The sequence below is a fragment of the Stegostoma tigrinum genome, chromosome 15 (genome assembly GCF_030684315.1).
Source record: "Stegostoma tigrinum isolate sSteTig4 chromosome 15, sSteTig4.hap1, whole genome shotgun sequence".
NCBI lineage: Eukaryota > Metazoa > Chordata > Chondrichthyes > Orectolobiformes > Stegostomatidae > Stegostoma > Stegostoma tigrinum.
The window spans coordinates 12,890,879-12,911,949 of NC_081368.1; the positions used below are offsets into that span (position 1 = coordinate 12,890,879).

The 21,071-nt window shown below is 41.6% G+C and overlaps 1 protein-coding gene across 1 annotated transcript in view; it reads left to right on the forward strand.

Annotated features, from left to right (window-relative positions):
• si:zfos-2326c3.2 (mitogen-activated protein kinase kinase kinase kinase 4) overlaps window positions 1–21,071 on the forward strand; it is a 282,941-nt gene that overhangs the window by 83,056 nt on the left and 178,814 nt on the right. The window contains exon 4 of the mRNA XM_059651336.1: window positions 17,001–17,126. Coding sequence (XP_059507319.1) covers window positions 17,001–17,126 — 126 coding nt within the window. The remainder of the gene's footprint in view (window positions 1–17,000; window positions 17,127–21,071) is intronic.

Here is a 21,071-nt window from a genome sequence, read left to right on the forward strand (position 1 = left end):
AGAGTGTGCAGTGTGTTGCCTGAATGTATGGAGAAGCAGGTTAACTGAGGCATTCCAAAGGGAATTTGATCATTGTCTATTAATGGAGATAAGCAGGACCAAAGGCGAGGGAGTGACACTCAGTGAAATATTCCAGTAGACGGTTTGCAAAGAGAAAAATGACCAAATGGCCAAGTGGCCCATCCTCTGTGCTGTAACTATTGATAATTCTTCAATTCTATGGTTTTATGTTGCAATTCATAGGAGAAATGCATCTGTTAATGGAAACAGCTTTGCTGTGAACACAGATTGAGTGTGTTGGGAGGAATCTTCAATCAAAAATGTCTGTAAACTCAGTGCTTTTGTATCAGTTGCAATCAAAATCATAACCCAGAAAAGAATTTACATCAACAGGGTGATGTTTTGAGTCAGAAACTGGGTTCAAGAGCCTTTGGATAATTTTAGTTCTTCATTTTAAAACTCTGAGCATTGATGGGAATTTCCTGCTTCGGTCCAATAAAAAAAGACACTAATTGTTATACGTAATGGAGAAACATGCTTTTGAGATCATTGAGGTACAGAAATTCCCCATGATCATTCAGCAGACCAAATCAAATTTAGTTTGAAGGCTTGTGGTCAACAAGATGGATTTCAGTGCAATAGATATGCTGTTCTTCCCCTCTTCTTCAACAAAATCTGTCATTCATCCATCTGTTGAGTGCATGGTATGTCTTTTCCGATCCTGCTCACACAAAACTTTGCTATTTTCTCAGAAGCTTCTGCTTATGAAGGTGATTACTGTTTCCATTTTCTACAGCAAGTTTTCTGGAGTCAAAAGGGAAACATACAAGTCATGGAATGGATTTTGACAGAGCCATGCCACTGTTTTTTTAGAATATAAGGCTAAATTTTGAGGAAAGACTGGAGGAGTCTTGGTTATGCAGTCTTAAAAGGTGATGTTTGTACACATCCTTAAAAAGTTGTAGATGGTACAATACAATGTAATACATAGGACGGCAAGGGTCAATCCACAAAACTAAATGGTAGAGTTATAACCAAGGTTCCAATTAATCAACATCAATTTCATGGCTGCTGCCAAAAGGTTCGTCTCTCACCTTTACGTGGTCCAACTCTGACTCTTCCCACCCTGGACTTTACTGTTCCCGTTTCTGAGGATATGCTGTCCGCCAATATCCATTACAGGCCCACTGTGTCCCACAGTTACCACAACTAATCCTTTCACACCCTGCTTCCTGCAAGTATTCCATTCCAATCTCCAAGCTTTCCCTTCTCTGTCAAATCTGTTCAGATGATGTCACCTCCCACCAGGCTGCCTCCAACATATCCTCCTTTTTCCTCAAACGAGGGTTCCACCCATTGTGATTGGCAGGGCCTTCAGTCATTTCCAACAAATCTCCTACCCTTCTATTTTTACCCATCTCCCTCCTTTCCAAAATGATGGGGTTCCCCTTGTCCTCACTTTCCACCCAACAATCAAAGGGTTGTCCTCTGTTATTTTGCCACCTCCAGCAAGACACCACTACCAAACACATCTTACCCTCCCTTCCACATTCATCATTCTGCAGCAAGTGCTCCCTCCGTGACCCCCCGGCCCTGCATCACCCCTAATGCTTCGTAAGTCTCCCACTGTTGCGTCCCGTGCAACTGCAGCAGGTGTACCCCTAGTCCATTCACCATCTGCCCCGTGATTTTCCAAGGCTCCAAGCACACATTCCAACTGGAGCAGCAATTTGCACATCATTCAGTTCAGTCTATTGCAATTGCTGCTCATGATACATCTCCTTTATATTAGCGAGGCCAACCACACTCTGGTGACCATTCTGCAGAACATCTCCACTCTATCCGTAGAAATGACCCGACCACCCAGTTGCTTGCTATTTCAATGCACCACCTTTTTCCTGTGCTAACCTACCTGTCCTGGGCCTGCTGCAAGGTTCCAATGGAGCACAATGAAAACTTAAGGAACAACACCAAATTTCCCATGAAGTTACTTTACAGTCTCAAGATCGAATTAACTAAGTTCAGAAACTGATTGCAATATATCTATTCCCCATTTTCCTTACCCAACCCACTCCCCAACCCCCTATCCCCCACCCCCACCTGCCATTTTCCTTACCCAACCCACTCCCCAACCCCCTATCCCCCACCCCCACCTGCCATTTTCCTTACCCAACCCACTCCCCAACCCCCTATCCCCCACCCCCACCTGCCTTCCCCACAGATGTCCCTTGTTTGTGTCTTGTTTTACTTTGCGCTTAATAGGAAGGACTAATTCTGTCCCTTTCATGCCTTCATTTACATCCTTATACCATCTTTCTTTTCTCTTTATAACTATTAACAACCCCTTTGCTGTTTGCACTGGGTCTTCACACCGTCTGCCTTCTTTCTCCTCCTCTGCTTCTGTAAAAGTAAGAAAAATAACCCGTTTTTTAAAACCTCTTGCTTCTCAAGAAGAGTCATGCCATAGTTGAAGTGGTAATTTGGATTCTGTCTCCACAGACGCTGCCAAACCTATTGAGTTTCTCCAGCATTCTATGTGTGATCAATGCTTAAGAAGGATAATGAAGATTAGTAAGGATAGAATTGTTTAAAGAAAGTAAATGCTCTCCTGTATAGGCCACAGATTCTGTTTGCATTGAACTTTTTTTAATGTAAAATTAGGAATCACTCTTTTAGGACAATGATGGGGATAAATTTTATCTCTTGTACAGTTTTGAGATTTTGGAACACTAACTCCAAAGCTGGTGGAAGCAAGGTCATTAATTTTTTTGAAGTGAAGAAATGGAAAGGTTCTTGTGAGGGAAAGGAATCAAAGAGCATTGATTTTTAATGATTTGATTTGATTTATTATCATCAAATGTAGCGAGGTAGTGAAAATTTTTGTTTTGCATGCAGTACAGGCCGATCATACTGTAAAAAGTGCATTAGTGTTGTAGAACTGAGCGAAAAATGTAAAACTATGGGCTGCAGAGAATGTGCACAAAGGACGAGATCAATATTAAACTTAAAATTTGACAGGTCCATTCAGAAGCCTATTAACAGCAGGGAAGAAGCTATTCTCGAATCTGTTGGCCGGTGTGTTTAAACTTCTGTATCTTTGGCCCAATGGAAGAGGTTGGAAGAAATTATAACTGGGGTGGGAGGGGCCTTTGATTACATTGGCTGCCTTTTCGAAGTAACAAGATGTATAGATACCTCAATGGATGGATGTTTGGCTCGTGTAATCGACTGTGCTGTGTTCACTTTGGAGTACTTGAGAATTGGAAATTTTAAACACAATCAGATCTGTTGTGACACTTGTTGAATGATGAAGCAGCCTTGTGTGGTCAACTTATATTCCTATTTCATATGTCCGTAAGCTGCAATGTGCTTTGAGATGTCCAGACGCCCTTAAAATCCAAGCTGAATACAAATACTTTTGAATGGATGAGATAAGATTGCTTTTGAATCTGGTAACTAACATTGGTTTTGTTGTGCAAGCTTTATTAATTGATGTTAGTTATTGATGGATTATGCTGTGTCTTCATATTTACTTGGATTTATCCGAAGAGGCTCCAGTGTACAGATTTTCTTTCATCTAATTAAATAATTGCAATGGTTCCTACACATGCCGTTTGACCAGAAGTTACGGCTTCAAGTTCTAAAGTGATTTCACTTCTGCTCAGTATGACTTGGTCTACTTTCTCTGCACTCAGAATATGCCTGGTTTCCCTCTGAGCAGTCTCAACAGAAGCAAAGCAGAACAACTGAAGGCAGACGATTGGGTTGCACAGTGGCTTAGTGGTTAGTGCTGCTGCCTCACAGCACCTGGGCTCAATTCCAGCCTCAAGTGACTGTGTGACGTTTGCACATTCTCCCTGCGCCTACGTAGGTTTCTTCTAGTTTCCTCCCTCAATCCAAAATGTATGCAGGCTAGGTAGATTAGCCATGGGAAATGCAGGGATAGGGTAGGGAGGGTGAGCCTTGATGGGACGCTGTTCAGAGGGTCAGTATGGACTTAATGAGCTGGATGGCCTGCTTCCACACTGTAGCGATTCCATGATAAGATAATACAATGCTGAATACCTGGACTTCAACTGTATCATGGGATTGTCCTTTGAGATTTGAGGAGCAAGTGCCTGCACTCCTTAGGGATTGTAGGAATGACAGGTGATCTCATAGAACCACACAGACAGGCTAGATGTATGAAGGATGTTTCCCTTGGGTATGGATGTGGGTATCTGTAAATTAGTGGCTCACCTTTAGAACAGCAGGTTGGCCAATTACTACTGAAATACACAGGCAGAGGGTGGCTAATTTTTGGCTAATCAAAACCATTGTGGAGATTCCATATTGAGCTTATTTGATGAGGAGATCAATGGATTTCTTGGTATTATAGACATCAGGAGATATGGGGATAATGTGGGAATTGAGCATTGGCAGACGAGATCAGCCATGATCAAGTTAAATAGCAGCAGGCAGAAGGGGCTGAATGACCAACTTCTTCTTTCTACGATCCTATGATCTGGTAATCAATATTGACCATTTACATGTCTTAAAAGTGGCCCTGCTTTCATTGTAACCTCCACAAACAAAGTCCACCGCTAACCACTTGAAGCCTCTACCAATCTAATAGATCTTTCTATAGGAAATTGGTGGTCTCAGCCCAAGGGACGGAGGCAAGGACATAATTGTGGTGGAAAGTCGAAATGACGTGGAGAATGTTTTTATTGTGCTTTCTGCTAGAGAACTGAAACTCGGTTGGGAGTATCACATGGCATTGAGTACATTTAATTAATATTTACTTGAAGGAAATTAGCAGTGCCATACTACAGCATGACGTTGTGACACTGTAAAAGGGATTTCCTTGGGAAGTGGGAGCTGAGAAGGGAGCCCCCACATAGTCTGATGGCACCTCAGCCCATATCCCCATTTATAAAGTGAAATGACTAAATGGGTCTGAGACAATGGGAACTGCAGATGCTGGAGAATCCAAGATAACAAAGTGTGAAGCTGGATGAACGCAGCAGGCCAAGCAGCATCTCCACTAAATGGGTCATTTCCTTTCCATGTTTCCTCCACACAACATCAAATATTGCCTCATTACCACTTCTCAAGCACCGAAACATTGAACTGCTTCATTCTTACAATGAAGTTAAAATGATCAGTGATTATAATTCAGAGGAAATTATGGCATAACAACCTATTTGTTAATGATCCTGAGGCTTATGTCCCGAAAGCTTTTAAATCCCACACAATAATTTGCATTTTGAATCTCCTGCAGTTCAACAAAAAATGATGAAGGGTCGAGAAAGATAATATGGTCTATTGACCTTGTCCCAATATTATGATGCCTGATGGAGTACCAGAATGAGACACATTTTACATCAAGCAGGCGTGTTACCTCTTGGAAGAAAGGAGACCAGTCAGAAAACCAAGGGCCAATAAGGGAAATAAAGCACTGAAAAATTTTCCTCCAGCCCCCTCAGCCAATTAAAAACACCTTGCAATAACTCTAGTCCCAACCCTAACCCCGGAAGCTTAGGTTAACTGATTACCTCGGTTTGCTGCTTTATCTCTTGAAATAGGATCAAATGCCTGTTAAGTGGTCTAGTTCTGTTCCTACATTCCTGTGTTTGAGATGCAGCCTTTGTTCTCTTGTGGAAAGACAAATAACTTTATTTTCAAGTGTAATTGACATCATGTTTCAACAAAATTTTAGAATCAATGCAGTGCCTGTGTTGTTTCTATGTTCTGATATGTCAAAAATGTTCTCAAATTGCCTTAACATCTTCTTCCACCCTATAACAATATAATGATGAACGATAAATGAAAGACCCTCATTGTGTGGTGTGTGTTCTTAAACTTGAAAAGGATTAACGACAAGCTGTATTTGCTTTTTAAAAATTGGGCTTTAGTTGTGTGTGGAAAATGTAAACAAAAATTAGCTGCCTCAGGTGCATCATGGTACCCACAAGCTGCTTTTGTTAACTTTATATGTGTAAAAATGTACATTCATTTCAAGTTTTTGAATCATAATTTCTATTCCTGTTAGGGTTCTCGAGTCATTCAGCACAGAAACAAACCCTTCAGTCCAACCGTTCCATACCGCCCATCCTCTCAAACGAAACCAGCCCCACCTGCCTGCGTTTGGCCCATACCCCTCAAACGTTTCTTATCCATGTACTTATCTAAATGTCTTTTAAATGTTGTAACTGCACCCACATTTACCACTTCCTCTAGAAGTTCAATACACACAGGAGCCACTTTTAAAAATATCGCCACACATGTCTTTTATAAATCTTTCTATTTTCACCATAAAATATGCCCCTTTGTCTTGAAATCCCCCACCCTAGGGAAAAGACACCTGCCATTCACTTTATCTATATCCTTCATGATTTTATAAACATCTGTAAGGTCATCCTCAATCTCCTAAACTTCAGTGAGAAATAGTTTGGATTTGAGTCAAAGGATGGAAGTGGGTTGGCTTGTGTCTGACACACCCAATGGAATCTTTTGGTCTTTACTGCTGATGAACAGGTTCAGGGCCATTTTATAGAAAGAAATTCAGTTTTTGGATTCCCATCTTTTGGATAAGATGCTAATTTGAGATATCCTCTTTCTCTCAGATTGGTGTGGAAAATCGCATTATTTCAGAGGAATGGGAAGGATTCCACCAATAAACCGCATGCATTTTATCCCTCAACTTACATTACCAGAACCAATTCTCCATTGTTACCATATTCCTGTGTGTGGGAGCTTACTGTGTTTGAATTGAGCGCTACATCTTTCATCATCTTCCTTTCATCAGTCATGGCATAGAGTATGACAACAAGGAGCTAATGTTGGAGTTGTACAGAGCATTGGTCAGGCCACAGCTTGAGGACTGTGCGCAGTTCTGGTTACCTCTCCACAGGAAGAATATAACAGCACTAGATGGAGTACAGAAGAGGTTCACCAGAATGTTGCCTGGGATGGAGAGACTGAGCTTTTAGGAGAAACTAGGTATGCTTGAATTGTTTTCTTTAGAGCGGCGAAGACTGAGAGGGGACATGACTGAGGTGTATCAAATTATGAAGAGTATTACAGCATGAATAGAGAGCAGCTGTTCTCCTTTGTTAAGTGGGGGGGGGGCAATCACGAGCGGGCATAGTTTTAGGTTAAAGGGCGGGAGATTCAGAGGTGATTTGGGAACAAAATTTCTCAACCGACGACTGGAAGGAATCTGGAAGGCGCCACCTAGGAAGGCTGTGGAGGATGGAAGCCTTACAAACTTCAAAAAAAATTTGAATGAGTATTTCAAATATCAGAACATTCAAAGAAATCGGACCAGTGCAGGAAATTGAGATTCGTGCACTTTCGGTGGCGGTTATGTCAGTGCAGACTTGATGGCCTGAAGTGACTTTGCTGGTGTATCAATCTATGAATCTATGACTGTCGGTGATTTTTTTATTCTTTCATGGGATGTAGGCACCACTGAGCTGCTCATCTTTAATTGTCCTTGAACTGAGTGGCTTACTTGTGCCAAACCAGAGGGCGGTTAGGAATCAACCATGTCAGTCTGAGTCTGGAGTCACATGTAGGTCAAACTCAGATGAAGACGGCAGATTTCTCCCGCAAAGGGCGTTCATGAGCCAGATTTTTTTGTTTACACAACAGTCATCATTGCTAAGGCTTATTTTCAATTTTAGATTTAAATTCAATTGACAGGCACGGTAGGATTTGAACCCCTTAGGGTTTCCCCAAAACCACTGGATGATTGGTCCTGTAAGATCACCCAATACACTAGTGCATCCTCGTAGGATTAGAATAGTAACCACCTCCAAAATGTATTTTGTTGGATAAAAAGAATCATGGTAGGTGCTATATAAATGGAAATCTTTATTTCTTTCCCTCTTCAACTCTGGACCTTGGTGGGGTTTGCAGAATAACGTGACAAGATGCTGTCTCCCTGCCTTCTGCAACGTTGTGTTTAAATAGGATTAGGGTTATTAGAGACAGAAATGTAATTGCGTTTGTGCACAGGTAAATCTGGCAAAAATATCATGAGTGAGTGATGCTTTTAGCCACTTTTATGATGGCTGTCAAAGATTCTATTTCCAGCACTCGCATGCCAAGACATAAGGCACGTTTCCGCGGTTGTGACACTTTGAAACGTGTTTCATATCCTTTACGATACATTTTTACTCTATTAATCGTATGACTCAAGTTTGTTTTGGTCATGTGATGCAGCGGCTGTCTCTGACTCGTGAGGCTGTTTTATGATACTCATGACAAAGTCATTCCTGAACTGTTCACGTGTGAAAATAGTTTGTTGCTTTGCCCAGATGTTGCAGATAGTCTGGTTTTAAGGCAAAGTTGCAAAGAGCAGGAAGTTAAAGCGAAACAGCCACACTTAACACTCTAGCTCCCATTGTTTTACATCAGATAAGGAAAGTGTCCACATTGTTTTCTGATGTTACTCTTTGCAGACAAAATCACCATTGATTTTATTTTGGATGTTGACTTTGCATCAAAGTTGGAGTGACACAGCATGGAAACAGATCATTCAGTCCAACTAGTCCACGCCGCTCGTGTTCCCAAACTGAACTAGCCCCACTTGCTTGTATTTGGCCCATATCCCTCCAAGCCTTTCCTATTCATGAATTTATCTTTTAAGTGCTGTAACTGTACCTGCATCCCACCACTTTCTGTGGCAGTTCATTCCACATACAAACCAGTCTCTGTGTAAAAAAATGTTGCCCCTTCTGTCCTTTCTAAAACTTTCTCCCCTCACCTTAAAAAGCGTGCCCCCTAGTTTTGAACTCCTCTACCTTGGGAAAAACATATCCCTTGTCGTTCACCTTATCGCTGTCCCTCATGATTTTATGAATCTCTATAAGATTATCCCTTAACCTCCAATGCTCCAGTGGAAAAAGTCCCAGCCTATCCAGCGTATTTTTATAACTCAAACCCTCCATTCCTGGCAACATCCTGGCAAATCTTTTCTGAGCCAAGATTTCTCCTGAAAACGCTGTAAGATTGAGCAGACAGCTTCCCAACTCATGAGCTGTGTTTTGCAAGTGGATCCATGTCGGTGTGCAGCAATCCTCAGTAAGAGTAGGAGAAACTAGGACCCAACAGCACAGCCCCAGAGTGAAGGGCCAACCCTTTAGAACTGACATGAGGAGACATTTCTCCAAGCAGTGAGTGGCTTCCCCATGGAACTCATTGTCACAGAATGCTGTGGAGGCCAAGTCACTGAGTCTATTTAAGACATAGATAGATTTTTGATTAGTAAGAGGTGTTATAGGGAGAAAGCAGAAAAGGGGGATGAGAAACAAATCAGCCATCTTCAAAGCAGTGTGGCACACCAGATGGACTAGATGGTCTAATTCTGCTTTCTGGCTTGTGGTCTTCACTATAGCACTCATCAAAGCTTTTCCTGTGAACTACTAAAGATGTAACGTAAACGGAACTGCATTCTCCGATCATAATTAATTTAAGGTCATAAATCTCTGTATAAGTTGGAATAAAAGGAAGTGAGCAGCTCAGTTTCATTGCTGGTCATTAATTAACTAATAAATGATCAAGTACTGATTCGAATTCAGTGATTTATTTTTGCCTGTTACATATAATCAAAAACAAATTTTTGAACATCAAAATGCACTAACCTCTCAGGATAGTTAGGTCAAAGAAGCTTTGATCCCTGTTCAGGAACATATCAACGATTAAGCTGAGTTAAAAGTTCAGTGGGAATTGGCAGATGAATTTATCCAAATTTTCCAAAATATTTTCTTTGTGCTGTTTGATTTGGATAATTGCAAATGTCATTCCATTGTTCAAGAAGGGAGTGAAAGTGAAATCAGGTAACTTTAAACCCATCAGTTTGTAATTGAGCTCTGGGAATCTGTCGGTAGAGGTCGTGATCAAAAACTCGGACATATAAGATCAAGGAACATCAATATGGGTTTGTGAAAGACTGGTAATGTCTGAATACTCTTTGGCATTTTTATAGAGCGTCAGGCATGGTTCAAAAACCTCAGCTTTTCATCATAGATGTTGACAAAGGAATTAGGAGCTTGTGCCCAAGTTTGCAGATGACATGCCATTAGGAGGGTCCGTAAGTTGTGTGCGTGGGAAATCACCAAGGGACCTAAGGCACACTGAGAGGTTGGGAATTTGGAGTCCAGCTTAGGGAACATTTCTTATAGATTGAGAAATTAGGGGCTGTGGAGGAACAAAGAGATTTTGGTATCATGTCTGAAGCATTAAAAGTAGGGGAACAGGCACAAAAACATAATTAAATAGCGGATTGAATGTTTACGTACATCTAAGAAGAAGTTGAATTCTTGAGGAGAAAAGCTGCTTCAGTTGTATATGTCATATAAGACAGTTTGTACCTGAATGAGTTAATTGACAACATGACATAACCTCTAACTATCAGAATATAAAGGATTGATTCAGAAAGGAGTCTAACCAGTTTGTGTACCAGTAACTAATAATAATATTTACTTATACTATCATACTAACTATTGCACTACATGATCATCATCAATATACTGGACTTTGACTTCAAGCGACATTAGGTAATGAATAATATGTCTAACATTTCACAAGAAACTATCACATATTTCAGCTGGAATGTCAACAGCTATGAAATACTATGTGGTAAACCTTTACTGTTTATCTTTGTGATGATCTCAGGCAGCTATATGTCACTGAGTATAACTATCACAGTGAGGGTGGAGATGGAAGACACACTAGAGTGAAACTTGCTGGACTGAACACATGAAGAAGACAGATTAGTTTGGTTCATAATTCTAAAATATTTGTATGCAATGAATACTCATTAGTTAAAAAAGTCATTTTTAAAAGTATGGCCTTCAGCAAAGTGGCTGATGTAATTTAGGGAAGAAGACTGCCATCCTTGTCCTGTCTAGTCTACATGTGACTCCAGGCACACAATTGGCTCTTAATGCCCTTTCTGAAATGATAATGGCAGAAACTGATCCGAACATCAGTGAGCTCATTATTGTTGAGCAAGTGCTGCTTGATAATACTATTCATACTTTGCATCACTTTCCTGTTGTTTGAGAATAGATGGGTAGACAGGGTGGTAATTGACCAGGCTTGATTTGTCCTTTTCTTTGTCGACAGGAGACAATTGGACAGTTTCCCACCTTGCTGGTGAAAGGTCCATATTGTATGTGTACTGGAACAGTTTGGCTAGTGGTGCAGCTAATTTTGGAGCACAGGTCTTCAGCACTAATCTGTGAATGCTGTCAGGGTCAATACCCTTTTCAGTATCCTGTGCCTTCCCTTGTCTCTTGATAGCAGGTGAAGTGAATCAAATTGACTAAGGACTGGCAGTTGTGAGATTGAGCACCTCTAGAGGAGGCTGAGATGAATCATCCACTTGACACTTCTGGCTGAAGATAGTTGCAAATGCTCCAGCCTTATCTTTTACATTGATTTGTTGATTCATGCCTATCTTTGAGACTGGAGATACATGCAGACCCTTCCTGTAGCTAATTGTTTCATTGTCTACCACAAATCATGACTGGATGTGGCAGGACTGCAGAGTTTAGATCTAATCTGATGGTTGTGGAATCACTTAGCTCTGTCTATCAGTTGTTGCTCCCTTGCTTTGGCACACAAGTAGTCCCGTTTGTAGCTTCTCTAAGTCAATGCCTCAGCGCTTTCGTGCTGCTCCTGGTTTATCTACTGCCTCCTACATTGAACTAGGATTGATCACTTGGCACTATGGTAATAGTACAGCGGGGCAATGTCAGGCAGTGCTTAACTAAGTTCTGCAGCTGATGGCCCAGCCTCTTGGATGCTGAAATTTGCTTTGCCAGTTCTGTTGAATCTCACTCAGTGGTAATGCAGCATAACCTGAAGGAAGCATCTTCACAATGTGAAGATGAGACTTTATCACCACAAGGACTGTACATTGATCATTTCTCCAAACCCTGTAATGGTCAGATACATCTGCAGATTGGTGAGAATGCGGCCTATTCCTTTTTTGTGCCCTTTTGTTGGTTCTCAGTATTTGTGGCAGATTCAGTCTAACCACAGGGCTTGGTTAGAATTGGCAGTTGCCACTCTCGGTGATGGTATGATCCTGCAATAAACCATAATCACATTGTTTACCAAAGTTATTTGATATCTTAGCTAAATATGGTGTGTTATATGCTGCACTAGTTATTCTACAAATACCATTCTTCCTTCAGTGTAAAACAAGAACCTGGGTGACCTTCACAGTTCACCTCCTTTCTTCCAAAATTTGAGCATGGCTAATCATCAATCACAATTTTCCCCATAATCCCTCGATATCATTAGTCTCCAGAAATCTAAGGATTGTTGGCATGAACCTGTTCAATGATTGAGCATCGAAAGTCCTTGAGGGTAGACAATTCCAATGATTCACCACCCTCTGAGTAAAGAAATTCCTCCTCAGCTCACATTTAAATGATTTACTCCTTATCCTGAGATTTTTCCCCCTGGTTTCAGATAGAATACATCCTACCTACCTACATCTTATCGCACCTTGTCATAAGAATTTTGTAACTATAAATGAGGTTATCTCTCAGCTTTTGAAAATCCAGAGAACAGACAATCTCTCCTCATATGACAATCTTGCCAGTTGGCTTGGTGAACTTTCATTGCAATGTCTGTATGGTAATTATATCCTTCCTTAGATCAGAAGACCAAAACTGTGCAAGGTTCTGCAGTGGAGGTCATAGAGAGACCCTGTAAATCTAATATAGGGGAGGCAATGGGCTTGTGGTATTATTGCTGCACTGATAATCCAGAGACCCAGGTAGTGATCTGGGTTTGAATCCTGTCATGGTAGATTGGTAGAATTTGAATTCAAAAAAATCTGGAATTAAGAGTCTAATGATGGCCATGAATTCATTGTTGAATGTTGGGGTAAAAAAAATCTACTTGACTAATGCCCTTTCGGGAAGGAAACTGCCATCTTTACCTGGTGTGTCCTACATGTGACTCCAGGCCCACAGCAATGTGGCTGACTCTTAACTGTTCTCTGGGCAATTGGGGATGGGCAATAAATGCTGCCTCGTCAGTGGCGTCTTCAACCCCTAAATGACATTTTTTTAAAGGAATCACTGCAAGTCATCGTCGCGGCTGTTTTTAAATCCTCTTAAGGTGAAAAACATATCGTTTGTCTCCCTAAATGCTAGCTGCAGCTACATCCTGAAAGGGCTCATAATTTGGGGTTCAGAAAGTCTTGTGAGGAATTAAAACAGTTTTATGGTCTTAAACGTGCTGCAGAGCGCCGCAACTGTGCTATATTTTGCCTGTTCATTATATGAATAATCAGGGCAGCAATCTACCTCCATGGTTTCTTTGTTTACATGTTTTATGGTATACCTTTTCCATCCTCTCTGGGAACACTTTTTTTTACTTTTAATTACCTTTCTTACATGCTGTATTGCGAATTAAGTTAATTGCCCATTTCGTGCCACTGGTATCTCGTACCATTCTTTGACCACAAGGTCCCCACAGATGGCATTCTTCAGCAAGTGTTGCAAATTCCATGAGAGGTACTGTTGAGAATGTCTTTCTGCTGATGTTACAGTGTAAAAGGAGGCCAGTCTTCCCAGCACGTCTGTGCCTCCATTTTAAAGAGCTCTCCAATGAGTGTCAATCTTTCACCACGAGGCTCTGAAAAGGTGCAACAGGGTAAACACAGAGAGGTTGTTCCCATGGCCATTGAGGGCAGGGGCAACAGTCTCATTTGAAACTCCATTCACTTAAGACTGATATGAGGAGAGTTTCTGCGCTGGAAGCACTTTAAATCGCTGGAGCTACCTGTCCCTAAGGTGGAGGTAGTTATTATGAGGGGGCATAGTTTTAAAGTGAGTGGAGGTAGATATAGGGGAGACGTCAGAGGTAGGTTCTTTACTCAGAGAGTGATAGGGGTGTGGAATGCATTGCCAGAGAGGGTAGTGGAGTCGGCCTCATTAGGGGCATTGAAGCAGCTATTAGATAGGCATATGGATGATAGTATCAGGTAGTGCTGGAGGTTAGATAGACCTCAGGTTTAGAGTAAAAGTTCAGCACAACATCGTGGGCCGAAGGGCCTGCACTGTGCTGTACTGATCACTGTTCTATTTTCTATCCCAGATCACGGATCCTGTATATTTTGTCGGATGTAATTAAGGCTGAGGTAGGCAGATATTTGGTCCCGTGGAGCACAAGGGGTATAAGGTGCAGAAGTGAAAATGGACTTGAAGGTACAGTTGTTAGTTTTGAAGGATGGAGTAAGCTCATCAGGCTATATGCTGTACTCCTGCTCCTATTTCCTACATTTATACATATGTAGTCCTGCAGATTTCCTTGTTTTGTCTTTGATATCAGTGTCAAACACAAATCCTTGGCTCAGTCCTTTCTCCCAATGAGATTACAGGAAGGGACAGTTTATCTACTGTGGATTCACAAATTTGCAGCTGTGTCTCGTCATCTCTTCGCAGCATCAACATGCAGTTCCACCAAACTGCTGCTTCATAGCTGTACTGTCAGCTGATAAAGGACCGAATTTCCACCCTTTAAAAAGTCACAAGATATCAAGACAGCTGCCCCAGCTTCCCAGCAGCTGTGAGAGATATGATCATTCATTTTGAGTTGTGGGAAGACTCTGCCCATCAGCTTTGATAAGAATCGCACATCCTCTCACAGTTTAACATTTGCAGCATTGAAGGTGTGGAGCCAACACCCCGTCAGCTTTACCACAAGCTGCTTAACAACAAGCGTTTCATTGGTGTGGTAAAGTCATTTCTCACCTGCATACATATTAATCTCTCCCATTTTTGTTTCTGATCTTATCAAATCCCTTTGAATGACAGCTAGCTTGCAGATAAATGCATATCTGATACAGATGAGAACTGATCCCAAAACAAGCAGAATTAGCCATGTGTGTGTATATGCATGAGACAGGGCAATGAGCCAACTTGTTTCAAAAGTGCATTCAGTAAGTGCTGAAATATAACAGTGCCGCACATATTGACTTATGTTTCAAGTCCTGTTAATGGAGTCAGCCACCTCCCACACTTCATTTTGGTCTTCCATCTCTGACAGTCAGCTCTGATAAAGTGATGGTTCTGTTTTCCACGTGTTACATGTGGTGCTGCTAGGTTTTTGATGAAAACTAACATGAATGTTCCAAGTGGCAAGAACATTATATTCATACAATGTTCAGTTGGCTGGACAGCTGGTTTGGAATGTGGAGTGACGCTAATGGTGTGGGTTGACTTCCCACATTGGCTGGTTGGCATGAAGCTCCCAACTTCTCAAACTCTCCCTTCACCTGCGGTGTGATGACCCTCAAATTAGACCACCATGAGTCACCTCGAATGAGAGAACAGCCCTATGCTCCTCTGGAACTAGGGTGAATGTCATCATCCTTTGCTTGACTAGTTCAATCTTGCCTGCAATCTCCAACTTGCAGAGAGGTCAGCCTCCCCAGTACACATCCAAGCCACTAACAGCAGTTTTATTTTTTTTAAAAATCACCAGATATAGAAACAATGAGATTGGGTGGAATACCAGTTCTCATTTCATTTAAGAATACGTTCGGGAGTAGTATATGGCATCCACTCATGATCATTTTTCAGTAAGTGCGTAATGTCAAAGCTAATTGAAATGCGGAGAGAAAATTTCTAATTCTCAGTCTGAAACTGATGTGTTAGCATTTATCCGAAGTGAGAGTCACAGCTAAAAATGTTTAATCTCAAAGTCAGACTTCAGTACAGCGAATTCCTCGTCATTTCTAGTTGTGGGGAGGCAATGGTTGTATTATCGCTGGACAGTTAATCCAGAGAGCCAGATAGCATTCTGGGACCCAGGTTCAAATCCTGCCATGGCAGATTGTGGAATTTTAAATCAATAAATATCTGGAATTAGGAATCTAATGATAACTGTGAAGCCATTGTCGATTGTCAGGAAAAACCCAAATGATTCACTAATATCCTTCAGGGAAAGAAGCTGCCGTCCTTACCTGGTCTAGCCTACATGTGACTCCAGAACCACTGCAATGTGGTTGACACTTAACTACTTTCTGGGCAATAAATGCTGCCTGGCCAGCAATGCCCTCATCCCATGAATAAACAAAGAAAATTCTAGAGTAAAAGGAGGCCAATCAGCCCATAATCTCAACACTTTACAATTTATTTAAGCTCATCTACTTCTGAAACCCTCATCCATATCTTGGTTAGTGCTAAGCTCCATTATTCAGCACAGTCCCATGTTCTCCACACTGTAAAATTGAGATTGTCCACAGTTCTGCTCCTGAAGACTGGGTGGCAACCTCAGATCATTCTGGCATGGACCAGTGTCGAAGTCTCCACTTCTGGTCCAGGGATGTGGCGGGAGAGGAAATCCTACCTCTGCATCATCTCTTCCAGCAGGAACTTCAAGTCCCTTCTAGCAAAAGTGAATTCCCCCATGACTGCTACGCCTGAAGCAAATGTCAGGAACTGTGCAGGGCAGTTCCAAACTAACAGCACTGGCCCCAGTGCGCAACAGGCTGTTAAACAGCATGTGGCTAAAAGGGATGTTAGTTAATTTCAGGATTTCCTGACAGTGGTAAACTGCCCAGGGAATGGTGCAATTGTTTTGGGGCAAGAAATGCCTTAGGGGAGGGGGAGGTGGATAACATGACTGGTTTGGTGAAATACATCAAGAAAACAAGCTTAGGCCTCATCATGAAAAACCCTCCAAAACACTCAATGCACCTCGTACTTCACCAAAAAAGCTGAAGATTCAGAACCACGAGTTATCTTTCTCGTTTGTAAAAGATACAAGTGGACAGTATTTTCTATTGATGACATTATCCCCTGTCCTCCTGCATTTCCCTACTCTTTAAGAAGACAATGTAGAACAAGATGCAACTTTGACAGATCAGTAAATGACAGCACTTTGCTTCATAAATTCTGCTTCAATCTGCCTTTAAGCTCAAGCATAGAGTTGTGATCAGCTTCAGACACTGACATTGAAACACTTTATCTCTAAAACAGGATGAAGAAGAAGAAATCAAACTCGAAATTAACATGCTGAAGAAGTATTCTCATCACAGGAATATTGCAACATATTATGGGGCTTTCATAAGAACGAACCCTTCAAGCCATGAAGACCAGCTCTGGGTAAGTGCTTTGGAACATATTATATTATTTGACAGCACAAAGAATTGTTGGTAATATAGAGCTGCAGGTATTAAACTTAGGAACGTAACACATAATTGAATCTGATCAGTTAAGTTTTATCAGGAGTTGAATATATTATTCATAGGTTAATCAGAATCAGACCATAAAATATAGGCTAGCAGAGCTGGCCCAGTGAAAACAGTGATTGCGGGAGGAATTCAGTAGCAGGAACTGAGGAGAGAAAGCAGAGTGAACATTTCGGATCCAGTGATCCTTCTTTGGGAATTCAATGGCCACTGGACTCAAAATGTTAACTCTGTTCTCTCTCCACAGATACTACCAGCCCTGCTGAGTTTCTCCAGCAATTTCTTTTTTTTTTCAAGATTTTATCCCATTTTGCATAGATTTTGGTAGATTCTGATTTGTTAGAAGGACCAAATTCTGTTTTGTGATTGACAAAGTGTACAATTTTTCACTCTGGCTGCTCAGCCTTATTGGCACAGATGATGGCATCACAGAGTACAGGCCATTAAAAAAAATGTAACCGAGAGAACTGCGGATGCTGTAAATCAGGATCAAAAACAGAAGTTGCTGGAAAAACTCAACAGGCCTGGCAGCATCTGTGAAGAAAAAGTCAGTTCTGAGGAAGGGTCACCAGACCCGAAACGTTAGCTCTGACTTTTTCTTCAAAGATGCTGCCAGATCTGCTGAGTTTTTCCAGCAACTTCTGTTTTTGTTCCAGGCGATGAAATATCCCGAGAGACTGACTGTTGATATTAGGTGAAGTAACTTAAGGTCAGTAATCTTGTGGTTTTGCAATGACATGCCGAAAGACACCAAATACGGCACTTTGCTGTCTCAATTAGTATGATGGCCTCACCTGTTGAACAGTTGGAATTCAAAAAAGATCTGGAGTTAGGAGACTAATAATCACCATAATTCCATTGTCAATTGTCAGAACAATCCATCTGGCTCACTTATACCCACAGTAGAGGAAACTGCCATTCTTACCTGGCCCAGACTACATGTGACTGCAGACCCACAGCAAAGTTGCTGACACTTAATTGCCCTCCTAGTAATTAGGGATGAGCAATAAATGCTGGCCTGGCCAGTGAGAGCCTCATCCCATGAATTAATGAAAGAAGTCATGAAAAAATGCTGAGTTTGTGTGAAGACAGGAAGATTAAGAAGACAGCAAAAACAGGAATAGGGAAATTTGGGTGAAGTTTCAAGACACTAAGAATGAAAATACACTGGTACCATAGTGAAGAGAATGGCTAAGAGGTGTTTGTAGAGAAGACAGCAAAGGTTTGGGACAGTAGAATTCAAAGTGGAAGAACAAACAGAGGAGGTAGAAAGTGAAGGCTTATCGGAGGGTTAAAAGGATAGATCGAAGTGGAACCTGGAGCTGATGGCCTTGTTCACAGAAAAAAGGGGCAGCACAGTGGCTCAGTGGTTAGCACTGCAGCCTCACAGCACCAGGGACCTGGGTTCAATTCCAGCCTCAGGTGACTGTCTGTGTGGAGTTTGCACGTTCTCCCCATGTCTGCGTGGGTTTTCCCCAGGTACTCCAATTTCCTCCCACAGTCCAAAGATGTGCAGGTTAGGTGGATTGGTCATGCTAAATTGCCTGTAGTGTTCAGGGATGTGTAGATTAGGTGGGGTATAGTGGGGTGGGTCTGGGTGATAGCTCCAAGGGGCATTGTGGACTTGTTGGGCCGAAGGGCCTGGTTCTACACTGCAGGTAATCTAATCTTAAAAAAAAGTCAGTCATCGGCATCTTGAAATATTGTTGTTATGTTGTGTTAAAGCTTGATTGATCCAACAGTGGAGGATTTCTTCGTGAATATCAGTACATTAACAAAATGGGCTTGCAATTCAAGGCATCTCTATAGCTGTTTATTTCCTCGGGAAATTATGACATCAGGTCCTTAGCTTCTTGGAGAGTCAGTTCTGATATAATCATTGTTAAATGCCTGAATGCATTTTCAGCTCAAGACACCCAATCAAAAATGTACTTGCCCTACATGTATTTACTTCAGTCATGGGCTCCTAACGTGGTTAATTTTAATGTTTATGAATTGTATGTGTGTCACCACTGTAATATCACCATATTAATCACTTTGAATAAATTGAGTACTACTAGAAACTGATTTGTAGTTGTAAGCTTACTGATAATTTTGCAACATTTTGACTTTTGACAAATAATTATGTAACTAACACTTTTCAGTTTTAGCTATCTCTTACAGTTTATGGTCAATTAGCAACCCCCCCCCCCCCCCAACACCCCACCCCCCCCATAATCTTTGCATCGCTTTGACTCATTTTTATGACCAGCCTTCCTGCCATCCTGAAATGTGGCCATTCTACCATCTCATCAACATTCCTGAAGCAAATAATGAAGAAAATTATCTCAGAATTTAGTTCAAGATCAATGCCTTAAATTTTCATATGTGAATATAATCTGACCAGTGAAAGATAATTACAAAAAAAGTAGCATAAGAAGTAAGAGTAGAAATCAACCATATATCCAGTTGAGGAGAAAATTGCTGCAGAATCTGGAATCTGTACTAAAAACAAAAAGTCCTAGGAATCACAGTGCATCAGGCAGCATCCGTGGAGAGAGAGAAAGCCAGTGTTTTGAGTCTAGTTTCTGAATTGCCCATTAAACAGAGAGTATGAATGAAGTCAATAAAGTGTGAAGCTGGATGAACACAGCAGGCCAAGCAGCATCTCAGGAGCACAAAAGCTGACGTTTCAGGCCTAGACCCTTCATCAGAAAGGCCCAAAACGTCAGCTTTTGTGCTCCAGAGATGCTGCTTGGCCTGCTGTGTTCATCCAGCTTCACACTTTATTATCTTGGATTCTCCAGCATCTGCAGTTCCCATTATCTCTAGTATGAATGGAGTGATTGGTATTAGGATGGGAGCTGTTACTAGTGGATAGCATATCAATCAGTGCAGGGGTAGCAAGCTGCTCACAATCTCAGAATGATTTGAATGTGAGGGCCAAATGTAATCTTTCCAGATTTGTTGACATAAACTGGATGGGATCATAAGTTGTGTGGAGGATGCAGGGAGTGTCCAAGGGGACTGAGACCGGTTAAGTGAGTATATCTGGCAGATATAATATAATGTGAGTAATTGGGAAGTTATCCACTTGTGAGAGAGCAAAAACAGAAAAGCAGTATATTTCTTAAGATTGGAAAGTATTTGTGCCCAAAGGAAATTGAATGTTCTTGTTCCTGAGTCACTCAAAACTAGCATGCAGGTCATGCATCAATTATGAAAGCAAATGGTATTTTGGCATTCATCAAAAGAGAGATTAGGTAAAGGAGTAAAGGTGTCTTGCTACAATTGTATAGAGCCTGGTTGAAACTACTCCTCACATATTAAGTACAATTTTGGTCTCCATATCACAGGAAGCTTGAAGGTTTACCAAACTAATTTGCAGGATGGCAGATTATCTCATGAAGAGAGATGAGAAAACTGGACTTCTATTTATGAGAATACGGGACTTCCAAAGAATTAGAGGTGATCTCATACAAAATTCTTACAGGGTGCAACAGAGTAGTTGTAAAAAAGACATTTCCCACACCTGTGGGTCTAAAACCAGGGAATGTAGACTCAGAATAAGGGTTATTAGGTTCGCTACAGTGTGGGGAACAGGCCCTTTGGCCCAACAAGTCCACACCGCCCCTTGAAGCATCCCACCCAGACCCATCCCCCTATAACCCCCAGACCCCTGAACACTATGGGCAATTTAGCATGGCCAATCCACCTAACCTGCACATCTTTGGACTGTGGGAGGAAATTAGAGCACCCGGAGGAAACCCATGCAGACACGGGGAGAACGTGCAAACTCCACACAGACAGTTGCCCGAGGCGGGAATTGAACCCAGGTCCCTGGCACTGTGAGGCTGCAGTGCTAACCACTGAGCCACCG